Genomic DNA, 27,657 nt, shown 5'->3' with positions numbered 1-27,657 from the left:
CCGCAACCCCGCGAGGAGGCCCCGGCGGAGGCGGCCACTCGCTTCCCCTCCGGATTTGGAAGCGTCTTGAAAGGAGGCAGATAAACAAAGGCAACCGCACCGAAACCGGCCGTTCCGTCTCACATCCTCTCTCACATCGCGTGCCTGGGTTGTCCGCGGAACACAGTGACCCTGCGTCCGCCGGCAGGCAGGTGGAGCCCACCCCACGCGGCGCGCGCCTCCTTTCCTCGCAGGCGCGCACAGGGCCCTCGCAAACGGGCCGACCCTCCCGGACCTTCAGCGGCTCTCCAGTGGACGCGTCCCCCCAATCCCGGAGCGCAGAGCCGCCGCGCGCCCCTCTGTCAGGCGCACGCGCACGCGCACGGGAGGCGGGTCCGCTTCCCGGCACCCACTGATCGCCCGGCCCCCTCACCCCACCCCACCCCCTCTCAACGCTGAAGCTCCGCCCCCAAGACGAGCCGGCCGGGAGGAGGAGACCGGAAGCCACTTAAAGCAGAGCTGGAGCTGACAGGCGAGCGAGCTGGAACCCCGAGAGCAGTTGCGGCTTTCTGCGCCCAAGTCCGCGGAATGGCCCGTGCCCCGCTCGCCGAGTCGGTCGCCCACGAACCCTAGACACCGGCACTTGCCCTCGGCTCAGACCGCTGGCGCAGAGCCGGACCTTCCACGCCGCGCCTGTGCTGCGTTCTGAGGGCAGCTTGCCTGAGGTAAAAGGGCTCGGGGTGGGCAGCGAGCGGTGGAGGGACCCCAGCGGGATGGCGGGCGCTGGCCTCGCCTCCCCGAGTCCCCGCCGGGACAGCGGCGGATCCATAGACTGCCCGGGAAAGCCGAATGCGCTCGCGTCCGTTGGTGGCGGGGTGGGATTGGGTTAAGCTCTGGTCGCCCGGAGTTGGGCAGGTGTATAGATGGACTGGCGCCGCACGGCTTGCGGGGCCGCCGGCGACTCCCCTCGGGGGGTTACTGCTGGGGCAGCCCCCGCGGGAGGGCTCGGCGCTGCGGGAGAGTTCCGGCCGGCGCGCGTTCCGGGCTGCAGCCCAGAAGTTTACAGGCTGTGTTCGAGTTAACTTTGAGTGCGCACCGGTCCCCCTTCCTCTTCCCCGCCACCCGGAGTGCCCGTTGCGGCTCGGCCCCGCAAGCTCCGGGACGGTCCTCGGAGGGAGGCAGGGCCGAGGGAAATTTCATTGTGGACTCACCGTGAGTGGCTACGGGGAGGCGGGGAGGTCGGGTCCTGAGGAAGGTGGGCCGGGAGTGAGGGGGCGCCCGGGTTCCTGAGGACAAGGTGAGGGCGGGGATGCTCACCCTCACGGCGAAGTGCGGAGCCCGTTGGAACGGGCGCGGCGGGAGGTCGTAGCTGCGCAGACCGCGGCCGGCAGGAGGCGTCGCTCGAACCCGGGCGTCTCTCGGCAGGCTGTTTGGAGCCGGCGGTTTCCATGGAAGGTGTGACCAGCCCGTAGTGCCAGACGACCCGGGCGTCACGAGGTGAAGGGTGGCGCGATTGGGTTGCCTGCTGCGGGCGACCGGAGGAAACGTCCTTCCAATCTTTATTTTTCTGTTATGCAAACTAATTGAGGAACTGGTGGCTTCCGCACTCTTCTGCTTCCTAGTTTAGTTTCCGAGTTTGGTGGAGGGCAGTACGAGGAAAAGTTGTGTGCGTGCGAGTGTGTGTGTGCGTGCGTGCATGTGCGTGTGCAGACATATAAATAAAAATTGCTTTAGTATTTTGCCTGGATTGGTGTGATAGGAGGAGGGGTGGTGTGCGTGCGTAGGGGAAGGCACAGGCCGGTTTGATACGGAGAGGGAATACCACAATCTGTGCCAACTGAGCCTTGAGGCAAGAGCACCGAATGATGAATAATAACGCCTGGCTTGGCTGCTTTCCAGTTATTTATGTCTCATGTCAGATCCCTCCTTCGTGAGGTTTTCCCTAACAATGCCAGCTCATACTGAACTCTTTTAAAGAAAAAAAAATCTCTTTTGTACTTAGACTAACACCTTTGTTCCGTGCTTTGTGTTTCTCTGAGTTTTGATTATTAAGCACTTTTGTATACATAGACTTATAAATCCCTCCTAGATTTTTATATTTGTTTTTTAAAGCACGAAATTTTTATCATTTTTGGTTTTGACCTTCAACCAAGAACAAAGCATCTAATGTGTGCCTTTTCTTCAGTAATGCAGCCACAAAATATAGACATCCTCCGTGGTGAACTGTGCTAGGTACCATACTGGACCCCTAATGCATACTTGATTAAATCATAGGTTCTTGCATCAAAGAGCTCTTTCAGTCAATTGGACAAGAAAAAAGACCATTAATTGCTCATCACTGTCTTTTCTCATCTGGAACAATCTCAGTAAATACCTGGAAATCTCAGTCCTTTTAAAGGATCTGGTTATTGCAAGAAAAAAATTCTTGGTTTCTTTTAGTAGCTCATTCAGATTCTGACAATTGGTGTTTTTTAATATTTGTATTTTTGTTTATAATATGCTTTCATTTGATTTTTAAAAAATGGGTTAATGTAACTTTTCTAAAGGCAAGGACTAAAACCCTTTGCATAATCGTGCTGTGTTAAGTTTCTAAGGCAGAGTGCAGGCTGCTGAAATTAGTCATGTCCTAATATTCCTTCAGTTATAGGAAAATCTTTTTTAAAAAATTAGAAGTAAATCTTTAACATTCAGTACTTAAATACTAGAACTTTCAGAATATAAAAACATTAGCAGGCTTCTGACTTTCTCTTGTATCACAATTAACCTGAAAACTTCTATGTCTATTCCTACACACACACACACACACACACACTAGTTATTTCACTTTTTAACTTTTAAAGTTGTATCCTTTTGATGAACTTTCCTTCCAGAGAAACTAGTTTTTGCAAACTCATGTGACAGATCATACATAAACAACTGTGAAGGGAACCACAACGCTAAGCGGAGATGTGGTTTCCCTGCTTCATCATCTAGAAAAGACAGTTATTTCTACCTTACAGAATAAAGTCATAACCCAGTAGAATCACGCCTTGTGCTTGCGCGCTCTCTCTCTCTCTCTCTCCCCCTCTCCCTCTCCCTCCCTCCCTCCCTCTGTGTGTATCAATTATCAAATCAAATTGTGGGATATATATTCCACAAATAATGCATAACAATTGAAAGATACGTTCTCATGTACTATTATCTACTATTATGCAGATTTTAGCATAGTTTTCAAGTCTTCATTTCTCAGTAAAAAAGGGAAAAAAAGACATAGGAGCTAAATATAATGCAAGCAGTGATTACAGATAGTTAATCATAGATCAACACAAAATGTTTTAATGAATGAATGGGTTCAGTTATCACTTTTCAATTGATCACCTTTCTTCCTTTCCTGGTAGGATTTGTAGATACTGAGGCGCAATTGGAGCTAATCCACATCATGGACATGGAAACCACCGACCCTGAGCCAGACTGTGTAGTACAGCCTCCTTCTCCTCCTGATGACTTTTCATGCCAAATGAGAATTTCTGAGAAGATCACTCCATTGAAAACCTGTTTTAAGAAAAAGCAGGAACAGAAAAGATTGGGAACTGGAACATTGAGATCCTTAAGGCCAATATTAAATACTTTGCTAGAATCCGGGTCGCTTGACGGAGTTTTTAGAGCTAGAGACCAAAATGGAGATGAGAGCAGCTTACATGAACATATAGTGAAAAAACCTCTGGATATCAACCCAGCATGCCCACCAGCAGAAAACAGTATGCCTGTCCTGATTCCTGATGGGACAAATGTTGAGGGCCAATTACCAGAAGCTCATCCTTCTACTGATGCTCCAGAACAGGTGGTTCCAATCCAGGATCACAGTTTTCCACCAGAAACCATCAATGGCACAGTAGCAGATTCTACAACAGGACACTTCCAAACTGACCTTTTGCATCCTGTTTCAGGTGATGTTCCTACAAGTCCTGACTGCATAGATAAAGTTATGGATTATGTGCCAGGAGCTTTCCAAGACAATAGTTTTACAATCCAATACATTTTGGATACCAGTGACAAGTTGAGTACTGAGCTCTTCCAAGACAAAAGTGAGGAAGCTTCCCTTGACCTTGTGTTTGAGCTTGTAAACCAGCTACAGTACCATACTCACCAAGAGACTGGAATTGAAATTTGTATGGACTTTCTGCAAGGCACTTGCATTTATGGCAGGGATTGTTTGAAACATCACACCGTATTGCCCTATCATTGGCAGATCAAAAGGACAACCACTCAAAAATGGCAGAGTGTTTCCAATGATTCTCAGGAGCACTTGGAAAGATTTTATTGTAATCCAGAAAATGATAGAATGAGAATGAAGTATGGGTACGTATTATAGTAACTTAAAAATTGTTACATGAGCTAATGAAGCTGAAAGTTTGGTGTGGTGGTTTTTTTTTCAGTAGTGTTCCAAGTTTTTTTTGTTTTGGTTTTTCTTTTATGGCTTTTATGCTATTCTGATTTTCATAGTGTTTGAATTTTAATGTAGTCTCTTTATATAACCAGACAAAGGAACATTTTATGATTTGAACAATTTAAATGTCATTCTGTTTAGTATGTGTATGAATGAAAGTTGTATATACATTGAGTGTTATGAATCAAGTACTATTTTAACTGTAATTACCTTGCCTTTAAAAGAAAATTCATGGTAAACCTTAAATACTAAATTTATCTAGTTTTAAAATTTTTATGTGTTGGGTAGCTGCTTTTTTTAAATATAGGAACTAGTATTTGGAGTTTTTTTACTAAACACTTTTTATATGAATAATTCAGAAGTTCTTCATTCATACACAGACATGCTATTTTGATTTTCCAAGGTGTTGGAATGTGTATGAGTGTTCTGCCTGCACGAATGTATGTGCACCTGCAGGCCAGGTGCTGCAGAGGCCTGAAGTAGGTGTTGAATACCCTGGAATGGTTGCAAACTGTTTTGAGCCTCCACGAGGTGCTAAGAACAGAACCTTAGACCTCTGCAAGAGGCCCCTTTTCTTTTTTTTTTTTTTTCTTTTTTTGTTTTTGTTTTTGTTTTTTGAGCTGGGGACCGAACCTAGGGCCTTGCGCTTGCTAGGCAAGCGCTCTACCACTGAGCTAAATCCCCAACCCCTAAGAGGCCCCTTTTCTTAAAAATAGTTTTAATAAGGTATTGTCAAAAAACTCAATTGCCCCTGAGCTAGCAATTCTAATTGTTCTGTCAAAAGTAATTAAGTTTATGAATTCTCAAAGCCACTCTAATCCTTCCATCTCCAGATTACAAAACACTTCAGAGCAGTAGCCTCTCCTCTCACTTCACTTATGAAGCAGATTTCGGTTCACTGAGTACTTGAACATTTTGGTACATTTAGTTTCTGTTTGACTTGGTCAGAAATAAACTAGCAGAATCATTGTCTTATACATTACATTTTGTTACCATAAGCAAGGCAAGACAATCATTTTGGTCCCAGAAGGACCAAAAATTCTTTGGTCAGTAGCATAGTGGGCATTTATATCTCACAAGATAATTTTGCTTGAAAAGTAGACAAATTTAGAGCCTTTAGCATAAACTATAGGATTAGTTATAAAGGACTTACAGTAGGAGCTTGGTTTCTAAATTAGTCTTAATGATGTAAACTAATATTTATATGACACTAGGAGAGGAAAAGTATGAGTGAGTTACTATTATAATTGATATCGCTGCTACTACAATTTAAGTGGTCCTGCAATGATAACATAGCTGGAAATATGAACTATTAATTACAAATGAAAATATCAGTGAACTACATGAAGAAATATAAGATTGAAAATAACTGTCAAAAATTAGGCTTTGGGGGAGTTGACCTGTGGTCATTGCAACCTGATTTTCCTTGTATTCCAAACCGATGTTGTGTTTCCTGGCAACAAGATGCAGATAACGGCATGTTGAGCCTTGCTGAGAGAATCACAAACAAGCTGGAGCAGCCCAGGTTCACATGGTTACCACATTATTTGGCTAAAGCTATTAATCTCTGTGGTCAGGCCTGTAAAGCTGGTCTATCTGTGCAGATTGCACATAACCAGGAAGTGTGTGTTCAGCTGTGTATACGTTCATATTGGACCCAGTCTTAGTCTTTAGAAAGACTGGATGAATGGCATTTGTTTGTTCTACTTGTTTTGGGTAGTTTATATGACTAAGTCATCAATACATACTATATCATAATATCATTTTGTGGACTTTGAGAATTGTTCATAGTTCTGGGTTTGTAGCCGAGACAGGTCATAGTTTCTAACTATGCAGATAGAATTCTTTGTTTTCCTTTGCACCCATGAGGATGTAACACCTAAGTTAATCAAAATTGGATATGCATTGTTTATTTTGTCTTCAGGAGTGAAATTGGACAGGAAATTGAGCCAGACGTTTTCACAGTTTCCTTTGAGCTCTTTAGTTAAGATGATGCTTATATACTAAAAACAAGTATATGATATTTGGATGGTAAATGTTTATTTGATCCATTGTAACTAATTTAGGATACACTATTGTTTGCATTCCCTGCTTTTGTACATCATAGGTGTGTATTGCCAACATAACTGGAAATTAATTAGTTATGGGTCTGGACTCCAAATCTGATTCTTAGACTTCTTTTGTATATAGGCCAGGCCTTCAAAAATTACTGAGAGCAAGAGCACCAAGTGTTGTATTTTTCATTGAGAAAATAATCTCTTAACAGTATAGATACTCATCATTAGTAGATGGTGATTTTGAGTGGCAGAACTAAGCAGCTTCAAAGGAGCCTTGCTAATTGGAATTCTGCTGTTGATAATTGAAACTGGAAGCAGTGCAAATCTTTTTAGCAACCAAGATCACCATTAGTTTCACATTACATTCATTTCAAAGTAAGACAGAATGGAAGGCAACACAAACTGGGTTTTGGGGCTAACTTGCTAGTGAAATTATTATGATCAACGAGTATTCCTAATTTTCTCAATTCATTGAATGAGGATTGGGATGAACTCATGGTTAGATTTTCTCAGGGTTTTGTTGTTGTTGTTGTTGTTGTTTATTTTGAAACATGGTCTTGCTATCTAGGCAGTGAATCCATAATTTACTAAATGCTGTGATTATCGGCGTTAGCTATATAACGGCTCAGAGTTTAGTATGTGTGTTTGCCTAGTATTTACGGATACTATAATTTTACTTGCTTAAAACATTGTTATAATCTTGGCTGCTGTGAATTTTTATTGGAAATAGTTCTTATGAGCCTTTTCAAAAATCTATCCAAGGGATAATGCCAGTAGATAACCTCAAAGCAGCTCTGTGTAAGAAGTCAAAGAGAAATGCACAAATGATAGAGAGCTTATGTTATCATTTATAATGACTTGGTGAAGTATCTACACTAGAGCAAGCCCCTGACTGAATTTGACTAGAATAGTTAAATTAGCCAAATTAGTTCTGGTCTATACAGCTGTGATAGTGTATGAGCTAACTTATTATGTGTTGTTGATAACACTGGACAGAGAACAGCTGAAACTTAACTGTGCCTTGTGACTTTCTGGTATTTCTTAAATATACACAGCTGTATGAGTTTGAATTTATTTTTAAAATTCCTGTGTAAGAGAAAGAGAGAGCTCCATAAGCAAGAAGTTGTTTGAAGTGACTTTCAAAATGGGTGCCTTGTGCTATTATGATAAAGCCATGCAATGACTTGTTTTTTCCTACCTCTTTATGCTGCTATTTACATATGAAATAAAACTAATTGGCATCTATCTGTACTAATCTAGAGAAGTTAGTGGGTCTGTGTAGAGCTATCATGGGAATCAATAGCAGTCATTCATTTACTTTCCTGGCTTTTCATCAATAAGTAGGTTACTTCTGAAGCAGCTGTCACCTGGCTTCAGGTTGAGGTCAGGCTTTTCCTGATGTAAATGAAAATGAACCTTGGAAAAAGCAAAGATTTCTAACTATTCAGACAGTTGGGGGTGGGGGGAGCTCATAAGGCTTTCTGGCAATTCCTGAATATAATTGCATGATACATAATATATTTTATTATCCAGTTGAATTCAAAGCTTTTAATTATTATCGAACACAAAAAGAAATACTACTAACATGAGGTGTAAAGAAAAACACAGGCATACAAGATACTTTTGACTAACTCTTCTGTCTCCCTATAAATCTGTTTGTTTTTCTTGTTACACTAGAATTTCTAGGTTTTCATTCAATTGTAAAGCAAAGGTAAATTTTTTATTTTTCTGATTAGTGATCCTCATCCCAAATTTGAATGCTTATCAGAGTGAAGCAGTTTATATCATGTATAAACCATTAAGGATTGAAGAAATGCTACTAAAATCCAGCCATTGAAAACTTGTAACTGTTTTCTGTGGCCTGCTAATTTCTTATTATTCCACCTACCCCTGATTTGAGACCACCAGATTGTGCATTCTTTGTCTGCTGGGGTTGGTTCTGGAATGTATTTAGATTAGGTTGTCAAGTCCTTTTAACCTACATCAGCAACCTTTAGTAATTACCAGTCTTTGTGAGTTGTGCAGAGAAAACTGCATGCATGTGTATATCATTTTGCAAAGGAAAAAGAATCTTATTTTGAGTTACATTATAATTGATTCTGGCATAGTTTTGTGAAAGGTGAACTTAAAATGGACACTGGTAATTTTGAAAGAAACACAATTCTTAAAACTAACCAGTGCTTCACTTTTATAATTTTGTATCTGAGAGATAATAGAATGCCCAGCCTCTGAAATAATAACTGAAAGCCTCAACTTGTAATAAAAGAGTTTGAAATTACAAGTGGTAGATTTTAAAATACTGTGTGAAGTTTGAGATTAGATTTTTATGTAAAATAAATGAGCTTATCTCAGTTTGTATTTTATAGTTTTATCAATTTGTACAAAAGATATTGCAAGCTTAACTAAACATAACCAATTCTATGATCAGAAAGACCAAATTTTAGAAATTGATGCAATCAAAAAGCAAAAGTTATCAAATGTAAAACTTCAAATTTTTCCTTTGTGACCTAGCCAGTTATTTCTAAGACAACCACAGAAAGTTAATTATGCATTCCTCTCTGTTGTTCCACAGGATAAAATGTGCCTGTCTTTTCAGTCTCTCTCTGCTTTATTCTGTTGACTAACTTGAGTACCCACTTGACCAGTAAAGAACCCTTGCATGGTCGTTGCACAGGATAAGCTTTTAAAAGAGTGAGAATGGTTAGGGTGACTGCTATCTTTCTCATGGTCCAGTATTTGTACCACAAGAAATTGTGAACAGTATATTGTAATCTTCCATTTCTGAGTTGTATGAGAGTTTAGTAAATTTGTATTCTTTGTGCAAGTCCAAGTCCTGTGCTTTAGTGCAGTTGCTTCTGAGAATTAAAGAAAAGTTTGTATTATTTATGTTGGTTGAAACAGCACTTCTCTCACATTAGCTATATTTTTTTTTAAGAAAAATTTATCCCATTTTATGAGATTCTTACCCTGTTTCTTCTTGTTTGCAATAGCCATAAGTCCTTTGCTCCAAGTTTCTACCAGCACTGCTTAGTCAGTCATCAAAGAATGGCAAGGATGGGAACCCAAGGATGAACTTCCCAATGATACATGTGCTTTCAGGATCTTGCTTACAGTCTGATCTGCTCATCTCCCACAGAGCAAAGGGTACAGAATACCCTAAATAATTTCCTGTTGTGGTTGGTCTTTGGTTTCTGACTGTCACCTGGTTTAGCTCTTTTATTTCCAGGTACTGACAAAATAAGGACAGAAAAAATACTGGGTTTTCCTTCCAAATACTCATCTTAATTTTAAAAATAAAAGACATTCATGAATCTGGGAAGAGAATGGAAGAAAAAAATTTTCTTATTTACTTTTTGATAATTTGGATTAGCAAAATACTGTCATATCAGAAGTGTTGTATAAAGCCTCCTACTATCTTTTCTGTAAAAACTTCCTCATCCCTCCCACAAGAATTTGCATGAGGAGCTGTCAGTAGTAGATTCTCTGAATATTAGTTTGTATACATTAAACTTGAGTCTGCTAACACTTGTTTACTTTAGATTGTTAGCGCCAGTACATAAACAACCATCAGTGAATCTATTTCTGTTTCTCTTATTTACCAGTTAAAGTTATTTAGAGTAGCTGGGGAAAAAAATACAAGGCTTAATAAAATTTGGAATAATTATTTTTGAAGAGTCATTTGTAATTGAAACATTAAATCAGAAATAAATTAACTACTACGTTGTATTTTTCTAGACATTATTAATGTTCTATGTTTATAGTGTCTTGTTTATGTATAAATGAGTTCTAATTTGAGATTATTCTAAAGTGATTTAAAGGATATTTTATCATTTATATGTCTTATGTGTATATATTATTAAGCATTTTATATTTATGTAGAAGTGTGTTCTACTTTCAATTTTTTAGAAATTGAATTAATTTGTACCTTACATATATGGCACACATTTTTAATTGATCACTTTGAATCTTCTATGTTTAAAATATTTTACTCAACAAAGGGGATATTCACATATTTCAGTAATCTTTAACTATATAGTTTAAGACAATATAAGATATAAATAGAACTTTAAGCATGATTTTTTTTCTTTTTTTCTTTTTTTCTTTTTTTTTTTTTTGTATCTGGGGACCGCACCCAGGGCCTTTAGCTTGTTAGGCAAGCGCCCTGCCACTGAGCTAAATCCCCAACCCCTAAGTATGATTTTTTTAAAAAAAAACTAAACTGCTTCCTTTTCTAGCTGTTCTCATAGAAATTAAATTTCACCTCCTTATTAGGCCACAGTTAAATATATTTCACTTAGAGTTGCCTTCTACTTGTCTCAGGACATGTGATTGAACTTGGATCAAAATTAAGGCTGTGTGACATTTCTGGCATCTTCAGAGTACAAAATTTAATCCCAGTTCTCTGAATAAATGACAGTAAGATCTTAACAAGTATGCTTTAAAAAAAAAAAGATCTATTTACTTTATATGAGTACACTGTAGCTGTCTTCAGACACATCAGAAAAGGGCATCAGATTCCATTACAGATGGTTTTGAGCCACCATGTAGCTGCTGAGAATTGAGCTCAGGACCTCTAGAAGAGCAGCAGTCTGTGTTCTTAACCGTTGAGTCATCTCTCCAGCCCTACTTTTTATTTACAAGTGATTTTAGGCTTATTCACATGGTATTGGAAAATGATTTATATATGTTCCTTGCAGTTCATTTTAACAATAATAATGCCTAACGTTGTTCTGTTGTTCTGTTCTCCACATTCTTTGAAATATTTTTTTCCGTCTAGGAAACTTAATTATCTCTCTTTTCTCCTTTCAAACTCTCTTTGTCTCCGTTCCCATCTCCCCGGTCTCATCCCTCTATGTTCTCGTCTAGAAAGACTTCAAGACTACACATTAAATGTCTGACATGTAAATCATGCATGAGGTTTGGCATATAGAGAAATGTGGTGTCCCACTTAAAATTGCCTGCCTTCTCAGAAATTCTCAGACATGTTTCTTATGTTCCAGGATCATTCAAGGGAGCTCCGCATATGGGCTAAATTTTGCTTAATGATCACTTTTTAAAATGCATTATATCTTAAAAGGGAGATACCCTTACCCGTACCCACAATTTTTAGTATTTAGAAACATTAGATATGTCTGTCATTCTGGTTTTGTGTTAATAGTTCTACTGAGTAATCCTGCCTCTGCTACGTCATCCTCTTTAAAAGTGGACACATTTAGTCCATAATCAACATTAAAGGTTATTTTTCCTCCGTGTATTGCACCATGTGTATGCCTGATGCCAAAGAGGTTAGAAGTGATTCCTTTGGAAAGAGTTACATACAGATAGTTGTAAACCATCACATGGGTGCTCAGAATCAAACCCAGGTCCTCTACAAGAACAGCAAATGCTCTTAACCACTGAGCACATCTCCAGCTCTAACATTTGTTTTTAATCTCCCCATAGCTACTGAGATCCATATAGATAATAGTATAAACTCTGAAATTTGTCTTATGAATATGTCTGTAATGTAGCTACTCTGAAATACAAAAGGAATCTGGGTATATAAATTGTATATAATTTTAAGCCTTTAGTGAATAGTTGAAAGATGTTGCATGGAATTTCAGCATTTATAAATGTTTTATTTTCTCTCCAGGAGCTCTCTACTATTTGAGGCAATGATAGCAGAAATCACAGTTAATAACAGAATATGATAATTGGCAGTGATAGTGCTTCTAATATAAAAAAAACTATGGGCCCTCTTTAAATACTCTCAGATTCAAAGAATTGTTACCTAGACCTGGTATTACATGTCTGTAATCTGGCAGGGGAACTACAAGTTCAAGGCCAGCACATCTTAGGCTGTCTCAAAGAGTAAAAAAGGATCAGAGATGCAACTGAGTAGTAGGATGGATGCTTGCTTGCCTAGTATGACTGAGACCTTGGAATCAGTCTCTCACCGTCTCCTCCTCTCACTTTGAAATTAACCAATTTTTGTGCAAACATTTTATTTTATTATCTACTTTGAAGTAAGGAAGAAAGCTTACTTTTAACAAAGAGGATGTTAACTCATTTTCATAAAAGTTCAACCTCATAGTTTAAGGTATAAAGTACATAGTCCTCTCAAGTTTAATAACTATAGTACTTTCACAAAATATATTGGTATATTATGTACCATGTATTCGGTTCTCATTTTCTTGTAACATCTTGAAGGGAGTACATAAGCTGGCAGATACTCCAGCATAACTGAGTTCTGGAAACATCAAAGCCATATATCAAAAACCAGCTATGTTTTGTGTCCCTGTGAAATTTCTTCAGCAGCAATAGCAAACATTCCCATCTGTCAAGCTTGTCTTAAGCTAGGAGATCCCTACGTACTCTCCAGGCAGCATTCAGCCTTTTCCTTCTATCATTATGACCCTCAGTTTAAGAAAATGTTTTTTTTTTTTTTTTTTGGAGCTGGGGACGGAACCCAGGGCCTTGCGCTTCCTAGGCAAGCGCTCTACCACTGAGCTAAATCCCCAGCCCCGAAAATGTTTTATTTTACATGATAATATAAGAGAGCTACTAATGAATATTCAGTTCAGCTGATAAGGGTGAGTCTTTACCCTTGTGGAAACTGCTTAACTCTTTTTTTGTGGTTCGTTTTTAGATTTAGTTTATGGTGTATTTCGAGACAGGGTTCCTTTGTTTGACAGCCCTGGCTGTCCTGGAACTCACTTTGTAGACCAGGCTGGCCTTAAACTCAAGAGATTTGCCTGTCTCTGCTTCCCAAGTACTGGGATTAAAAGACTGGTTAACTCTTTAACAGGCAGAAAGCCAAAGTTCCAAAGTTTAGCAGATCTCATTAAGACTGAGCAATGTTCAGAAAAGTTTATATTTAATTTACTTTCCTAAAGTCCTTTAATTTTTATTTATATCATCTTCCCACTCAGACATGTTCTGCCTCTTATAGTTTTTATTGGTATCATTATCCAAGAACACAGAGACAAAGGACACATTCTGGACTCTTTGAAAGAGTCTTCCTGTGTAATGCATACTGTCCTCAGACTTGATCCTCTTTTGCCTCTTTCTTTTTAATTTTACTGGTATGTCCTTCTGCTACCACACCTGGCCATCACGGACTCTGTGCTTTCTTACCCACCTGTAATTGTTCTTTATGTAGTTTGATCCTAACCCTAACTTCTAAAGCAGCCCCCTTTTATTGCCTCTATAGTCTGTCAACATTTGTCATGTAATTGTTAAACATAGATAATAATTATGCTAATATATTACAAAATAATGTTAGTCTTTACTCTTCCTTCATCTTTATCCATTCTCTACTGAAAATAAATCATTTTACTGGAGTAAACTTTTATCAAAGGCAACCCTAGGCCGTGTTGAAAGTCATCCTGCCCATAGGATCAAGCCCTAACCTCTTAACCCAGCATACAAAGCTCTTCCTTATCTGGCTTCAGCCAATCTCTCCAGACCAGTCTTATCTCCAGTCACCTCCCACATACACACATACACTCTGACCTCCCACATGAACTGCATGTGCTTCTTGCGTTGTATCCTCATGCCCTACTTAGTTAACTTCTACACATATTAAGCTACCTTGTAGTGGTCTGGTAACTAAGTTCACATGTCACATTCTGAAGCAATCCTTATTGCCTCTCCTGATACCTTTATCAGCAATGGCAGGTCATTGTTTGGTATTTTTTTAAAGACAAGATCTCACAGTGTATCCTTGGTTGATGTGTCTTGGACACTTCTGTACTGTGTCTCCTGAGTGCTGGAACTAAAGCTGTGCACCACCACACCTTGCCCAGGCCATCTACTTTTGAGATATACTCAGACCATCTTTTTTTTTTCTTCCCATCTTTATTAACTTAGGTATTTCTTATTTACATTTCGATTGTTATTCATCCTCAGACCATCCTTTTGTCACATTTCACACTATAGCAATGAGTTATTCTCTCAAAACTAATCTTCTGTGGCATTTTGATTTTTTTCATCTTATGTCCCAAGCACAGTCAGTTGTCTATTTAACATTATTTTTTAATTGTCATTATTTTCTTCATAGTTTCAAATACTTTATTGCATCTAATTTATTTTGTGTATCACGGGGGAAGGGGCTTATGCTATGGTACAATTATGGAGGTCAGAGGACAACATGTTGGAGTCAGTTCTCTCCTTCTACCATGTGGATCCTGGGGATGGCAGGCTTGGCACCATTTGTTTTTGCCCCAGAGCTATTTCAACTGCCTCTCAAATAAAAATTATCCAAGACTATTAAATTGTATACTTAGTTCCCAAATGCATAATACATAAACAGAAAACTGAGCAAGAAATGTAGTAATTTTTTATTTTACTCAACACCAATTTCTATATTGGTTTTGATTGTTCTTCCACCTCTTTTTTAGTATACACACACACACACACACACACACACACACACACACACGAAATAGTGTGAGGAGTACTTTGTGTTCCTATGTGGGTACTGGTATACATTGGTGAGATATTTCTGGAAATGCTGGCTTAATTAGTATGTGAGATATTTGTGAAATAAGAGAACCATTGTTAAAAATTATGAGAATAGTGTCCTTTTCCAGAATTTCAAGTTAGTGTTCTATCTGGATCTTTGAACAAGTATGGGTGATGGTATATTTGTTAGTAAAGCATGTAACAGGGTTTCTAATTTTATTCTTGTAGTAAGTCCATAACCTGTTCTCAGGATGTGTTTTTGTCCCTCTGATTAATGAGGAGGTTATACAGTACAGTGACTATCTCCTTTGTATTCTGGCCACCTCTCAACTCTTATGCCTTGTAGGGTTCTCATCAATCTCTGCTTTTATCATGACACCTCTCTTGGCCCTCAGTCTTATGCTTTGTTTCTCTTACTCAGTTTTCACACATCCTATATTTACTGCATCCCTGTCTGCTTTCTCCCTCTTTATCATCTATCCGCCAAGGTCCTGGATTAACATCTGCTCTTCTATTTCCTATACATGATATTCAGGCCCTTCATATCTTATGCACTGTCGAGAAGGTCTACAACTATTTGAACTGCTCAGATGTTCTAAGGAATAAAGCACTTAGCTCATTTTGTTGATATTTTGTAATATTTAAACTGCTGTAAAGTATTTTCTTAAATGCTTCTTGGATTAAAAGGTGTGTGTGTATGTTTAGTAATAAAGCTTGTACAGAAATTGCTGAAGTGATGTCTTCAATAAAATTTAAACAGCAAAAAAGCAGGAGTGACAAAGGGTTTGTTAACTTACTGAGAGAAGCAGTTGCTGGAAAATGAGCTTAAAGGGGGAAATATGTTTAAAAACTTGTAATGTCCTTCAGAGAAAGATTTCTAGCTCTCCTCAGTTATAATATGAAATTTCTCCTTTATAAAGTGACATGAAAATTGCTTTCTGCCACTTAATATGAAGTTGAACTTAAACATAAGGATTTCCATTTTCAGGGTTTTTTTCCTTTTTTTAGAATCTCCTATGAACATTTTTCCTTTTAAATTAAATATTACTGGTTATAAATTTTAAATGAGGTAGTGTCCAAATGCGATTTGGCCCTTTTTTTTTAAAGTTCCTAATTATACAGAATAAATGGGTTTCATTATTTCATAATGAACTTGGAGAAAATATATCCCTTAATGCTTGTCCTGCTTAAACCTCCCCTCTCAGACCTTTACTTTTCTCTAATAGTCTCTCTTCTATGTTCATGTTATTTTTTCCCCAAAATGTTATTTTCAACTGCATTTTATTATAGTCCCATTTCATGCTTAATTTAACTTGTATGTTGTTTTGAGACCAAATCCTAGTAGTAAGTATTCTTTTTAAACAAGAAATTACTTGGGGATTCTGGAATCCTTAGAAACTTTTAAAGGAGTTTTTTACAACTTAGGGGTGGTTTTTTGTTTTGTTTTATTTTATTTCTTTTTTTTTTTAATCTTCAATTATGTATGTGACTTTAGTTTTGCTTTGTTTTATTTCCCAAAGAGTAGGATTGATCATAAATTATGCCATGGGGATGGAGAGAGAAGTGATAGATTTTCCTTGGCATTTGCCAGGGGTGTGTGCTTTGAGAGGTGTTAGATATATGCAAAAGGAGAGCATCTTCATTGGTTTGGAATTATACTCTGTCATTCTTTCATAGTGCTACAGTGTCGTCCTTAGTATATTACAGGGAATTAGGAACAGCTACAGTAAATAGTTTAACTTGTGTAACCAGTTTAATTTTCAAACATTTGACTAGAGAGGGTTTTTTAGTACTCACTTAGAATCCTTGAAACAAGTGTACCAAAAACACAGTTGGATTAGCTAACAAATCACTAATAATGAATACCTTTCTCAAAATCTTATTTTATAACAAGGAAAATCTGTTCTAATCCTTGATTTCACATATAAAGGCTCACTTGATCTGCTTTATAGATACTCCCTTAGACGTCTACACTGAGAATGGAAAGACTGAGACTATGCATTCAGGAGCTTAGTTACAAATACCTATATTATCTTATTTAAAAAATATTTTCTTAGGGAAATTTTCAGTTGTGCAGGGCAGAGAACAATGGCATTTACTAGTTTCTTAAAGTTAATAGTTTAGATGTTTCAACATGATCTAATGATTCATTAAAGAGGAAATGTTTTATTTAGGTCATCCTTTGTCAATTAATGATTTAAGTCAATTTGATCCTTATAGTGGACTTGTCTCCCAACAATATGAAGATGTAAACTAGTATGGTGGCACAACACATATAATCTCAGTATTTGAGAAAGGAAAGTAGGAAATGAGTAGCCTTTAGCTATAGAACAAGTCAAGGCCCCTTAGACAGCATGAGACCCTGTCTCAAGAGAAAAAGACTAATATAGAGACGTTTGTAAAGGTTTAATTTAGCAATATAGACTAGATAACAAATGACAAAATAATATCATAGCTAACCGTCATAATAATTCAAACTGCTTTTTAACATTTTCCCATTTACACAATGAAATGAAATATTGATGCTTGTTCAGACAGTAGCACCGGCTTCATCTGGTGCTGTTTTTCTGTCATCTTTTTTCCTACCTCACCAGGTAGTGTTGTATATCTACATTGGCACAGGTAACCTGATGCTTCTGAAAAAAAAAAAAAGCCATGTTTCAAAAAGTTTTTTGGTTTCTCTGCCTGATTTTTATCAGTTTCAATCTTCATACTGACTCCCTGATAGATTGCCAGTGTTTGGATTATCTCACCCAGGGAGAAGAACCTAGGGTTGTATTTATTGACGGCTTCAGCCAGTGATGGTCATGGTTTATTGTTACTAATTTTTTAATCATATCATAAGGACACAACCTGGGAATGTTGGTCTAGTTAGGAAATGTGTGTTGGGGAAGCAACCAATAATGTTCTTTTATACCAAATAAAACAAATTATAACAATTCTACATTAGGCTATATTAGATATTCTTAATGCCCAATAAGATATTTAGGTACTTTTATTTAGCAGGTCTTTTTTTCTTGGGTCTTTCTAGAGGTCAAGACTTTTGGGCAGATTTGAATGCCATGACTGTATTTGAAACAACTGAATTTGACCAACTACGAAGGCTGTCTACACCACCTTGTAGTAGTACAAACTCTATTTACCACACATTTTGGAAATTCTTCTGTAGAGACCACTTTGGATGGAGAGAGTATCCTGAGGTATTTACATGTTCTTTTTCTTTTAAATAAATTTAAATTTTTTCCCTGTGGTCTTTTTCCTTTCCAACAGTGACTAAGCAGAACTGAATATTATAATCAGACATCTTAAGGATGTAAATTTAAAAGTCTTGCTGGTACAGGTAAACTTCTTTCTCTTCATATTTCTAAAAGTATATTTCTTTCCATTAATCTGAAGACCATAATAGAATGCCACTAAAGGACTTTCCCAGAATCTCACAGTACAGAGATGATTGATGTACTTAACAGACTTGGTGCCATCTTTGTAAAATTTTGATGAGAACTGGGGTGACTTTTGGCTATATCTGCCTTCTGTGCTTATAGAAATCTAATCATGTTAAATGTACCATTTTTAGAAGCCAAGTGGAACAGGAATCATTCTTGAGTCCACAGTAGAAATGTTTGAATATGTTTCTTTATTAAGCTATGGTTAAGCAAATTATCTCTTTAGAATTTTGTCATGTGCACATATATCACTGGTATGATATAGAAGAACTTCCCAGTTGTAAAGCCTTGCTTATAACTGAATCCAGTAAAACATTGAAAATGAGTGTTAGAGATTAACTTCTCATTCCACTGATCTGTCAATATGTTAATTTCATTTGTAGAATTACAAAGAGGTTTTAGTATGTATGTTTTTAAGACATTACCAAACAAAATGACCCTAATTAAACACATTATTAAACCATATTCTGATTTTGTCATTTAAGAATTGAGGTGTCTACCTTCCAAATGGAGTAAGGGCAGTTTAAATGGAATGCTTGGCTGTCCTGTGCCTTTACTGTTTTTAGGCTTAGAACTTGGCTGGGTTTTTTTTGTTTGTTTGTTTTTTGTTTTTTGGGTTTTTTTTAATTTCTTTTGATATTTGAGTACTATTAACTTCTGATTCCTCTCTGAAATTTTCCTTAACAAATGTAAGTCAAGAAAGTGTCTAGAACATCATTAAGGTTGAAAATAGAATGGACTTCTGAGCCGCATGTGTCATAAGGCAGATAGATAATCGTGCTCTTGTGAACAGGGAGTGTCTTTCTCCTTGTAAGGCTCTGAAATCCTAAATACAGGAATTAGTTTGATTTACTATATTTATTGAAATTCCTTTGATGTTAGCAGTGAAGTGAACTAATTTTTGCTTTCAGTTACTTTTTTCATATAAATTTGATTTTCATTTACCTTGTTTTCTTCTCCATAGTCTGTTGTTCGACTAATTGAAGAAGCCAACTCTCGGGGTCTGAAAGAAGTTAGATTTATGATGTGGAACAACCATTACATCCTCCACAACTCATTCTTCCGGAGAGAAATAAAACGGAGACCCCTTTTTCGTTCCTGTTTCATACTGATTCCATATTTACAGTAAGTATCCAGTTGTTTTTTATTCTTCATTTTATTTTCCATGCACTACTAGATGCCAAATTTAAAGGGATTATCTTGGTTTCTATTACCAAAATGTGAAATTGTGCATTCTTTAGATTTAGTTCTTAAGGAAATTGAGTTCAGTTAACTACTATTCACCCAATCCTAAAGCATGAGTTTTTTATTCAGATTTGAACTGAAAAATGGGATATAGTTAACATATTTATATAACTAAAGTAACTTGTATTTGAAATGAAGCAGAGCTTGCTTCTTTTAAGGAGAGTTTTCAAACTTACAAGACTACTTTAGGGCCAGATATACCAGTATTAGAATTTGGTTTTGAAGGTGATAACTAAACTTAGTGGCTGTTGGTCCATTCTGTTCCTTAAAGTAAAATGCTGTTTTCATATTTCTGCTATTTTTATTTCAAGTCATGCATGGCAAACTCTTAATGAATTTAGTTCTGGGGTTGAAATGAGACTATTAAAAACAAGTTGCTGGTCATGGTTGTTCAGGCTGTAATCATGGTGCATTAGGTGATAAAGGTAGAAGGCCTCAAGTTTGAAGTCAGCCTGGGATACATACCAAATTGCAGACTAGTTGGGGAAGACCCTATTGTAAACAAGAACATAAAACTTGAAAATAAAAAGAATCTCTCAAAGAATTAGAATTAAAAATCAGTTTGTAATAAGGTCAGTTTTAAAGTTATATTGGCTTGTGTTTTCTTCCAAGTCCATATGTGAAAATGAAGTTGTTACCTACATGTTTTGTTTTTTTTTAATTAGAAGTAATAAAAATGCTACTGCTAGGATTTCACTCGCACAGCTGGAGCTAGTGTCTCCATCCAGTAGTTAGGAACATACTGTCCTCCTGGTGAGACAGTAGAATTCATTACTGAGACCAGCAGCTTGGCATGCTGAGCTAACCGAAGCAAGATGTGGCTCCTCTCTAAGGATAAAAATCCTCATTTAAATGCTACATTGTTGGAAAAAAGTTTTAAATAGTGAAAAGAAATACTATAAGAGATTATGCCTTTTTAAAAAATACCTTATACTCATTTTGAAAGTATAAAATATAAAAATAATACAAGCATAAGTGACATTTTTCTAGAATGCAAATTTGCAATGAAAGAAAATAATTATTTGCATAAAACTTAAATTGTTTTAGTCTTCCTGTCTGAAACAGTGATAATAAAGGGCTAAAATGAGAGATAAGCAAATCAGTGAGAAGAGGGAGGGGCTTGAAGGTGAAAAGCACAAAGTAAATTGACAGAAAAGTTAAATACAGCATCCTATCTGCTCTCTGGTCTATAACTATAGGATATTCCTTCCTAATATGGATAAGGAAGGAAGGACATTGGTTCCAAAAGCAGATTCCAGAGGTCTTAGCTAGAGAAAATGTTTTGTGTTTTTCATTTAACTATTAAATTCAGAGAACCAAAGGAAACAATAGATGTGGGTCATAAATTTCCAGCAAATTCCATTGTATAAAGAATTTTTCTGATACTGATAAAAAAGACCCTGTTCTTTAGAATATCTGAGCTGAAGTAGAATAAAGCAACAAACCAAATTAAGGGGCTTGAAGGGCTGTGTCTCAAAGCTAAAAGGACATCTATTGCATGAATCATCTCATGGTTATAAGAATGCCAAACACAGTTTCTTCGACCCTTTCCCTGGAGGGATAAAATTAATCCATTTTTATTTCAGTAGTGAAATCGGTTTAGGAAACATTTTAAAATGGTGAAGGGAGGCAAGGAGAATAAGGTTGGAGTCTGAAAAACTATAAGCTGTATGTTATTGAGATTATATAAGCCGAATAGAAACAGTGTTCTCAGAAAATATATTTTAACATTGCCTAGAACACATGCATACATACTTGCTTTTGACATGGAATATAAAAGCCCACCATCACACATGCCTTTATATATCTGTTTCAGTAAAGTTAGGATGTTAGCCTGATGAAAGTATGTATGTATGCAAGTCGGTGTTATCCATGTATAGAATCTAGAATGTCTGCATATTTGTATTTATTGTTGCACTGGTATAGATAGAATCATCCATCAACAGATAGAGAAAATGTGCTATATGTATGCTGGATTTTATTCATCCAGAAAGGAAAAAATAAGTCATCTGAAAGGAAGTAGATAGTCCTGGAGCTCATATTGAAGGAAATAAGCCAGATTCACACAGACAGTTATTGCATGCTTTGTCTTCTGTAGAATCTAGATTTAGCAATATATCGTGCAATATATCATAAGATAGACATGAAAGTGGCACAGGGAGTCTGGAAGGAGGCTGAGGGACAGTAAACAGAAATGGATGAACAAAGTACAAAGGTATACATGTGAATTATTTACTTTTCTCATTGCTTTAACAAAATACCTGACAAAAGCAAAGTGTAAGGAAGGAGCAGTCTGTCGTGGCTCTTGGTTTAAGGTACAGTTGATCATGGCAGGGAAGTTATGATAGAAGCTGTGTGAGGTGGCTGTTCGTGTTAGATCTGCAGTCAGAAAACAGAAAGCAAAGAATGCTCGCATCTTCCTTTTTATTCAGTCTTGAGACTCAGACCAGCCATGGGAACATCTTTATAGAATGCAGAAAGGTTTATTTCCTGTGTTATTCTGAATCCTGTAAGATAAACCATTATAGACATCTATAACATAATGAAACCCATTATTCTGTATGTCACCAGTAAATAACAAATAAGTCTCAGCAGAATGTTTAGGAAGAATCTTACTTTGTTGGAAATGCCAAACCCTAACAATAATGGAAAAACAGATAGGCTAGTGCCTACCTTTGCAAAGCAGAATAGGAGTTGGTGGCTAAAAGTTGGATTCTCTTCCGTAATTTACTCAGAACAGGGATGACACTTTAAGAAGAATCAGTTTTTGAGACTGATTAAAGTGGTGGAGCTTTTCTTTAGAAAAACATACCAGTGAAAAAATAACCATTGTAACAGGAAAATATACCTGTGCCAAGTGTCCAAAGGAATTTGTCAGCTCTTGGAAAATGATCCAAAACAAAAGAAATGTGAGTCTTTTGTTGTAAAAGTTGGAGGAATTACTTAAATCTGCTCCTGGTGGGAGGACTTGCTAAGTCCTGAATCCACTCACTTACAAAGGGACTTTGGGGCACATTGAACTGAAGGCATAGCTGCTTACATGAAGCTGGCAGGGATTAGAGAAGACAATTGTGTTTCCATAGCATTAGCTTCTTAGTAAACCATCTCTTAAACGTATAATGCCAATGTAGTAGTAGTGATACTTGTAATAGTAGTTGTCATAAAAATCAGACAAACCAGCTTGTATCTACACTTAGTAGCTTTATTTTATTGTAAGTTATGAAATGTAGAAATGAAAAGAAGCAGGCCTGGATTAAAAAAAATACACCTGCTGTATTAGAACAAAATCATTAACTACTCTGAACTGTTTGTTTATTTGAGGAGGGGATAATCAAGCCATATTGCAGTTCATGTGACAGTGACACTATGAAATATATAATATGTGTTCAGTGGGTGACTAAGGACAGTGGTGGTAGGATATGCTCTTTAGAGACAAGACAAATGTTCATATACAACTATAACCTCTGTATCACAAAGCTCTTTTGAAAATGTCAATCTCCAAATCTACTTGGCAGACATTGCTCCTTCCTTGCGACCACCATGTACTGATGAGTGAATGTTACAGTACCCTGACACTGAAACTGGGTCTCAGGGTCAGGATTTCCTTATTCTTTGCTTCTTCCCTTTTTCTTGTTTTAAAAGAAAGCTAAAAAGTATGATTTCAATATATGAACCAGGCAGAAAAAAGAAAACCTATTATTTATATAAATTCATCTTTAAAAGTAACAAAGTTGAATTTAAAGATGAAATGAATTGTGCACCCTCTGGCATCTGCTCTATTTGGGGGAGGGGCCTGGAACTTGAACCCAGTGCATTAAGCATCATAGGTCATCACTTTATTACTTGAGCCCACCTACCCTCAATGGGCCCCTTGTTTCATCTTAGTCACATCTAAAATTGTAAAATTGGAATAATTTTTTAATTTTTTAATTGTAGTATTAAAAAGTGAATGCCTGCTTCATGATTTTTGTTACTTTTTATATAGAACCCCAGAAGTTCCAATTTAACACCTGTTCTACCTTATTTACTATCCTACATGTTCTATAGTGATGTTAATTTTTCTGCATAGTGTCAGCAAAGTTTGAATGAAGCAGGCAAATTATTGTTGTTTCATTGAAACAAAGCTGTTTTAAACTGTATATGCAAAAGAGGACTCTAGGAGGATTCAGAAGTAAAGACACTTGTAAAATTGCTCCTTACTATTTGCTCTGAAGCAGTACATTTCAGAGTTGTCTCCACAGGAAGGAAGCTAGAAAGAAGCTAATGTGTTTGCTCTAAAAGAATATTGTTGTTTTTATTTGATGAAGTGTTTGTTTGTTTGTTTGTTTCTTTTTTGAGTTGTTTTGAGACAAAGTTGCCCAGGCTGGGCTGAGGTTGTATTTCTCTTGCCTCTCTCTCCTGAGCGCTGGTGTCATAGCTAAGCACTACTACACTTGGTTTATGTTTTGCTTTTCTTAAGTAAATAAATAAAATTAATACGTAAGTATTTAAGCTGTTCAGTTTAAAATTGGACAGTACTACAAAGCACTAAGTAATATGAGCTGTACTAATTTTTGAATGCTTTACTTAGTGTTTATCTCCATTTTAGGACACTTGGTGGGGTTCCCACTCAGGCTTCTCTGCCTCTTGAAGCAACTTCATCACAAATCATCTGTCCAGATGGAGTAACTTCAGCAAACTTTTACCCTGAAACATGGGTTTATATGCATCCATCTCAGGACTTCATCCAAGTGCCTGTTTCTGCAGAGGATAAAAGTTATCGAATCATTTACAACCTTTTTCATAAAACTGTACCTGAATTTAAATACAGAATTTTACAAATATTGAGAGTCCAAAACCAATTTCTTTGGGAGAAATATAAAAGGTGAGTCAGGGGCATGAAAATTTAAGGGTATTTCTTAATATAGCTATTGTCAAATATACCACACAGTAAACACTTGCATAGTTTAATATGTTTATATTTCCATGTAGTAGCACACATGTAATCATAATACACATATAAATAGTATTATTAAAATTATGACAAACTATAGCATGATTTTTAGCATTTTACTTTTATAACTTAATATAGCTTTACCCTTGAAACGATGAAGTGGAGTTTGAATGCATTGTTTATGTTTATATAATCTATATGTCTTCCTCCTAAATGCCTGTCTACTTTTTGCACTAGGAAAAAAGAGTATATGAATAGAAAAATGTCTGGCCGTGACAGAATAATAAATGAGAGACACTTATTTCATGGAACATCACAAGATGTGGTAGATGGAATTTGCAAGCACAACTTTGACCCTCGTGTCTGTGGAAAGCATGCTACAATGTTTGGACAAGGCAGTTACTTCGCGAAGAAGGCAAGCTACTCTCATAACTTTTCTAAGAAGTCCTCCAAAGGAGTCCATTTCATGTTTTTGGCCAAAGTGTTAACTGGCAGATACACAATGGGCAGTCATGGCATGAGAAGGCCCCCTCCGGTCAACCCAGGCAGTGTCACCAGTGACTTGTATGACTCTTGTGTGGATAATTTTTTTGAGCCTCAGATTTTTGTCATTTTTAATGATGACCAGAGTTACCCTTATTTTGTTATCCAATATGAAGAAGTCAGTAACACTGTTTCCATTTGAAATCTTGGTACTACTAAGTTATTTGATATGAACTCAATCCAGCATTTGTAGCAGGTTTGGGTGGGGCTGGGAGGGAAACAGCATATGACAGAAATTGGATACTTTTCAGACCCAATTTTTTAATAAGTGCTAGAAAGTAATTTTTTAAAAGAAAAAAAGGATTTTAAAATGGCCACTTATTATTTAATTGTTTACTAATTATTAGTGTACTTGGTGTGGAAAAGACTAAAGTGCATATTCTTCATTCACACTTGTACATATAGGCAGCAGCAATATTAGTAGAAGTATTTGGAGAAAAATCAAAAACTGACTAGCCTAATTAAATGTCGCTTGGGTCTGGTAGAAGTTTGGTCAAAACAAATAGAGGCTGCGAGCAAAGTGAGGATTCTGTTTACTTAACATTGATAAAACCACCTGGAACTGATACTACCATGCTTATTACCTATCCAAAGCATTATGTATTGTACTTTGGGGTAGAATACATTCGTGTAATTCTAATAGGTGGGAAGAAATTTTCATTCTGTGATCAGGACTGAAATATATCACCCACTCAAACCTCTAGAATTTTCCTGAGAACTCAGGGTCTGTTCAGAGGAAGTAAAATAATAATAAAGAACCCATTTGGGAAAAAAAATGTCACCAGCAGAATTCCCTGGTTGTGAAGTGTGATACATGTGTTAAAATTAGCCGTGGAAAACTCAGCCTCTTTCATTGTTGCCTACCGTCGTTTCAGAGTTGGGCACCTAGGTTGGTTAAAGCCAGTCTTAAGGGTTAAAAGTATTTCTTTTGGGATTCCAGACCTACCCTTGGGCTGGTATTAGATAATAGAAGACATCTACAACCAAAGTGGAGAGGTTGAGAACTGTGTCTGGCACAAAACAGACTCTTAGCCATATCTGCTGAGTTGAATTGTTAAAGACAACAAGCTCACCCCATGCCTGCTTTGCCAGATGCACTAGATTTCTTGGCTGACTCTGTACCTTACACTACTTACTTTAATAGAAACACAGACTTGGAAATTGTGCCACTGGCCCAGCAAGAGCACTGTTGGGTGAATGTGCTGTTGCCTCAATTCAGAGCAGTAGTAAGTACTTCTAAGCAAAGCAAAAGTCTGAGTAAAGTGAAAAGTGGTTGTTGATAAAATAAACCACAAAAGTCCATCAGATACCAAGCTCTCCTTGTATGTTTGCGGTTATCTCATTTACCCAAACTTTACAGGAACTTCTTTGTTATTTAAAGCAAGATATAGCTGTACAGATATCTCGGTGAATCAGTCTGTTTAAGCACTTATCAGGGCTTCCACACAGTTATTTATTTTGCTCCAGTTGATCCTGTTGTTTGCTGCCATTGGCAGGAAGAAATGGGCAACTGTGGCAATCATTCATTCAGTTATAACTTGTAAACCAGTGATCCCCAATCGTTTTCAAGTTAGACATGTTACCATTGCTTGTTTGATTTTATGGAACTTGTTCCTTTTTTTCTCCCTAAAGGAAACAAAAGCTTTATGACATATTTATTTTTTTAATAAAACTAAGCAAAAATAAAAGTTAATTCTTTAAAACTTCTGTTTTGTTCTATTTCCATTTAAACAGCATCACTAGTTGATATAAGTGTTGGGTGGTTGGCTGATGGGCTTCGAGAGTGGGATGATTGGTTTGGTTCATTCGTTAGAAAGCGGTGTGATTGAATCTGAATGCATCGGTTCAGGATGTGTTGTTTATCCTCTTCCACTTGGAAATTGAAGGAAGTATATTACCTAGTTTTGAACTGTAAATCACAAGGAAAGAATGACTTTTTATTCACAGATAATTTATTTGGGAGTAAAGGACAAGTCTTATATCAGCAAATAGCTATAAAGAAAACAAGCTAGTTGAAAATGCTACCTCCGGGGTTGGGGATTTGGCTCAGTGGTAGAGCACTTGCCTAGCAAGCACAAGGCCTTCGGTTCAGTCCCCAGTTCTGAAAAAAAGAAAAAGAAAAAAAAAAAAAGAAAAAGAAAATGCTACCTCCAGTTGTATGAAGGAAATATAAAAAGGAATTGTAAACTCGACACTTCAGCATAATGAAAATCCTGATGAGTGTATGTGAACACCTCAGACTGTTGTATGTACTACCATGATAATGACTTTAATAATTATTAATATTTATGTTCTGAATTAGCTGTTATGTATAGATCAGTCTAAATTTTGTAATGGTTCTATGGGTTTGAAACATACTGAAAAGCATTTAGTGGCTTTCTTCCTATCAGCACAACTATAATTTATATCATTTCATTTAAAATATGGTTGAAACATCCAGGGGACGAGTCTACAAACTCCTTGAAATATTTCAGTATTGTTTAATACTGTACTAGAAAAGCATTGTTGCTTGTTTATTTTGTTTGTGCAGTACTAGGGAGGGAGTCTAGGCCTCTGCATATGGCAAGCCAGCTCTCTAACACTGAT

At 37.1% G+C, this 27,657-nt stretch overlaps 1 protein-coding gene across 1 annotated transcript; it reads left to right on the top strand.

Moving 5' to 3' along the window:
- Positions 1-476: 476 nt before the first annotated feature.
- Positions 477-26,778, top strand: Tiparp (TCDD inducible poly(ADP-ribose) polymerase). Its single transcript, XM_032898289.1, has 6 exons — positions 477-704; positions 3,357-4,317; positions 17,939-18,107; positions 19,315-19,475; positions 24,184-24,459; positions 24,766-26,778. The coding sequence occupies exons 2-6, from the start codon at positions 3,398-3,400 to the stop codon at positions 25,211-25,213; spliced, it is 1,974 nt and encodes a 657-aa protein (XP_032754180.1). The 5' UTR covers positions 477-704; positions 3,357-3,397; the 3' UTR covers positions 25,214-26,778.
- The last annotated feature ends 879 nt before the right edge of the window (positions 26,779-27,657 follow it).

Source organism: Rattus rattus, chromosome 3 (assembly GCF_011064425.1).
Source record: "Rattus rattus isolate New Zealand chromosome 3, Rrattus_CSIRO_v1, whole genome shotgun sequence".
Taxonomy (NCBI): domain Eukaryota; kingdom Metazoa; phylum Chordata; class Mammalia; order Rodentia; family Muridae; genus Rattus; species Rattus rattus.
The sequence above is the reverse complement of the archived record's forward strand: the minus strand, read 5'-3'. Positions and strand labels throughout refer to the sequence as shown.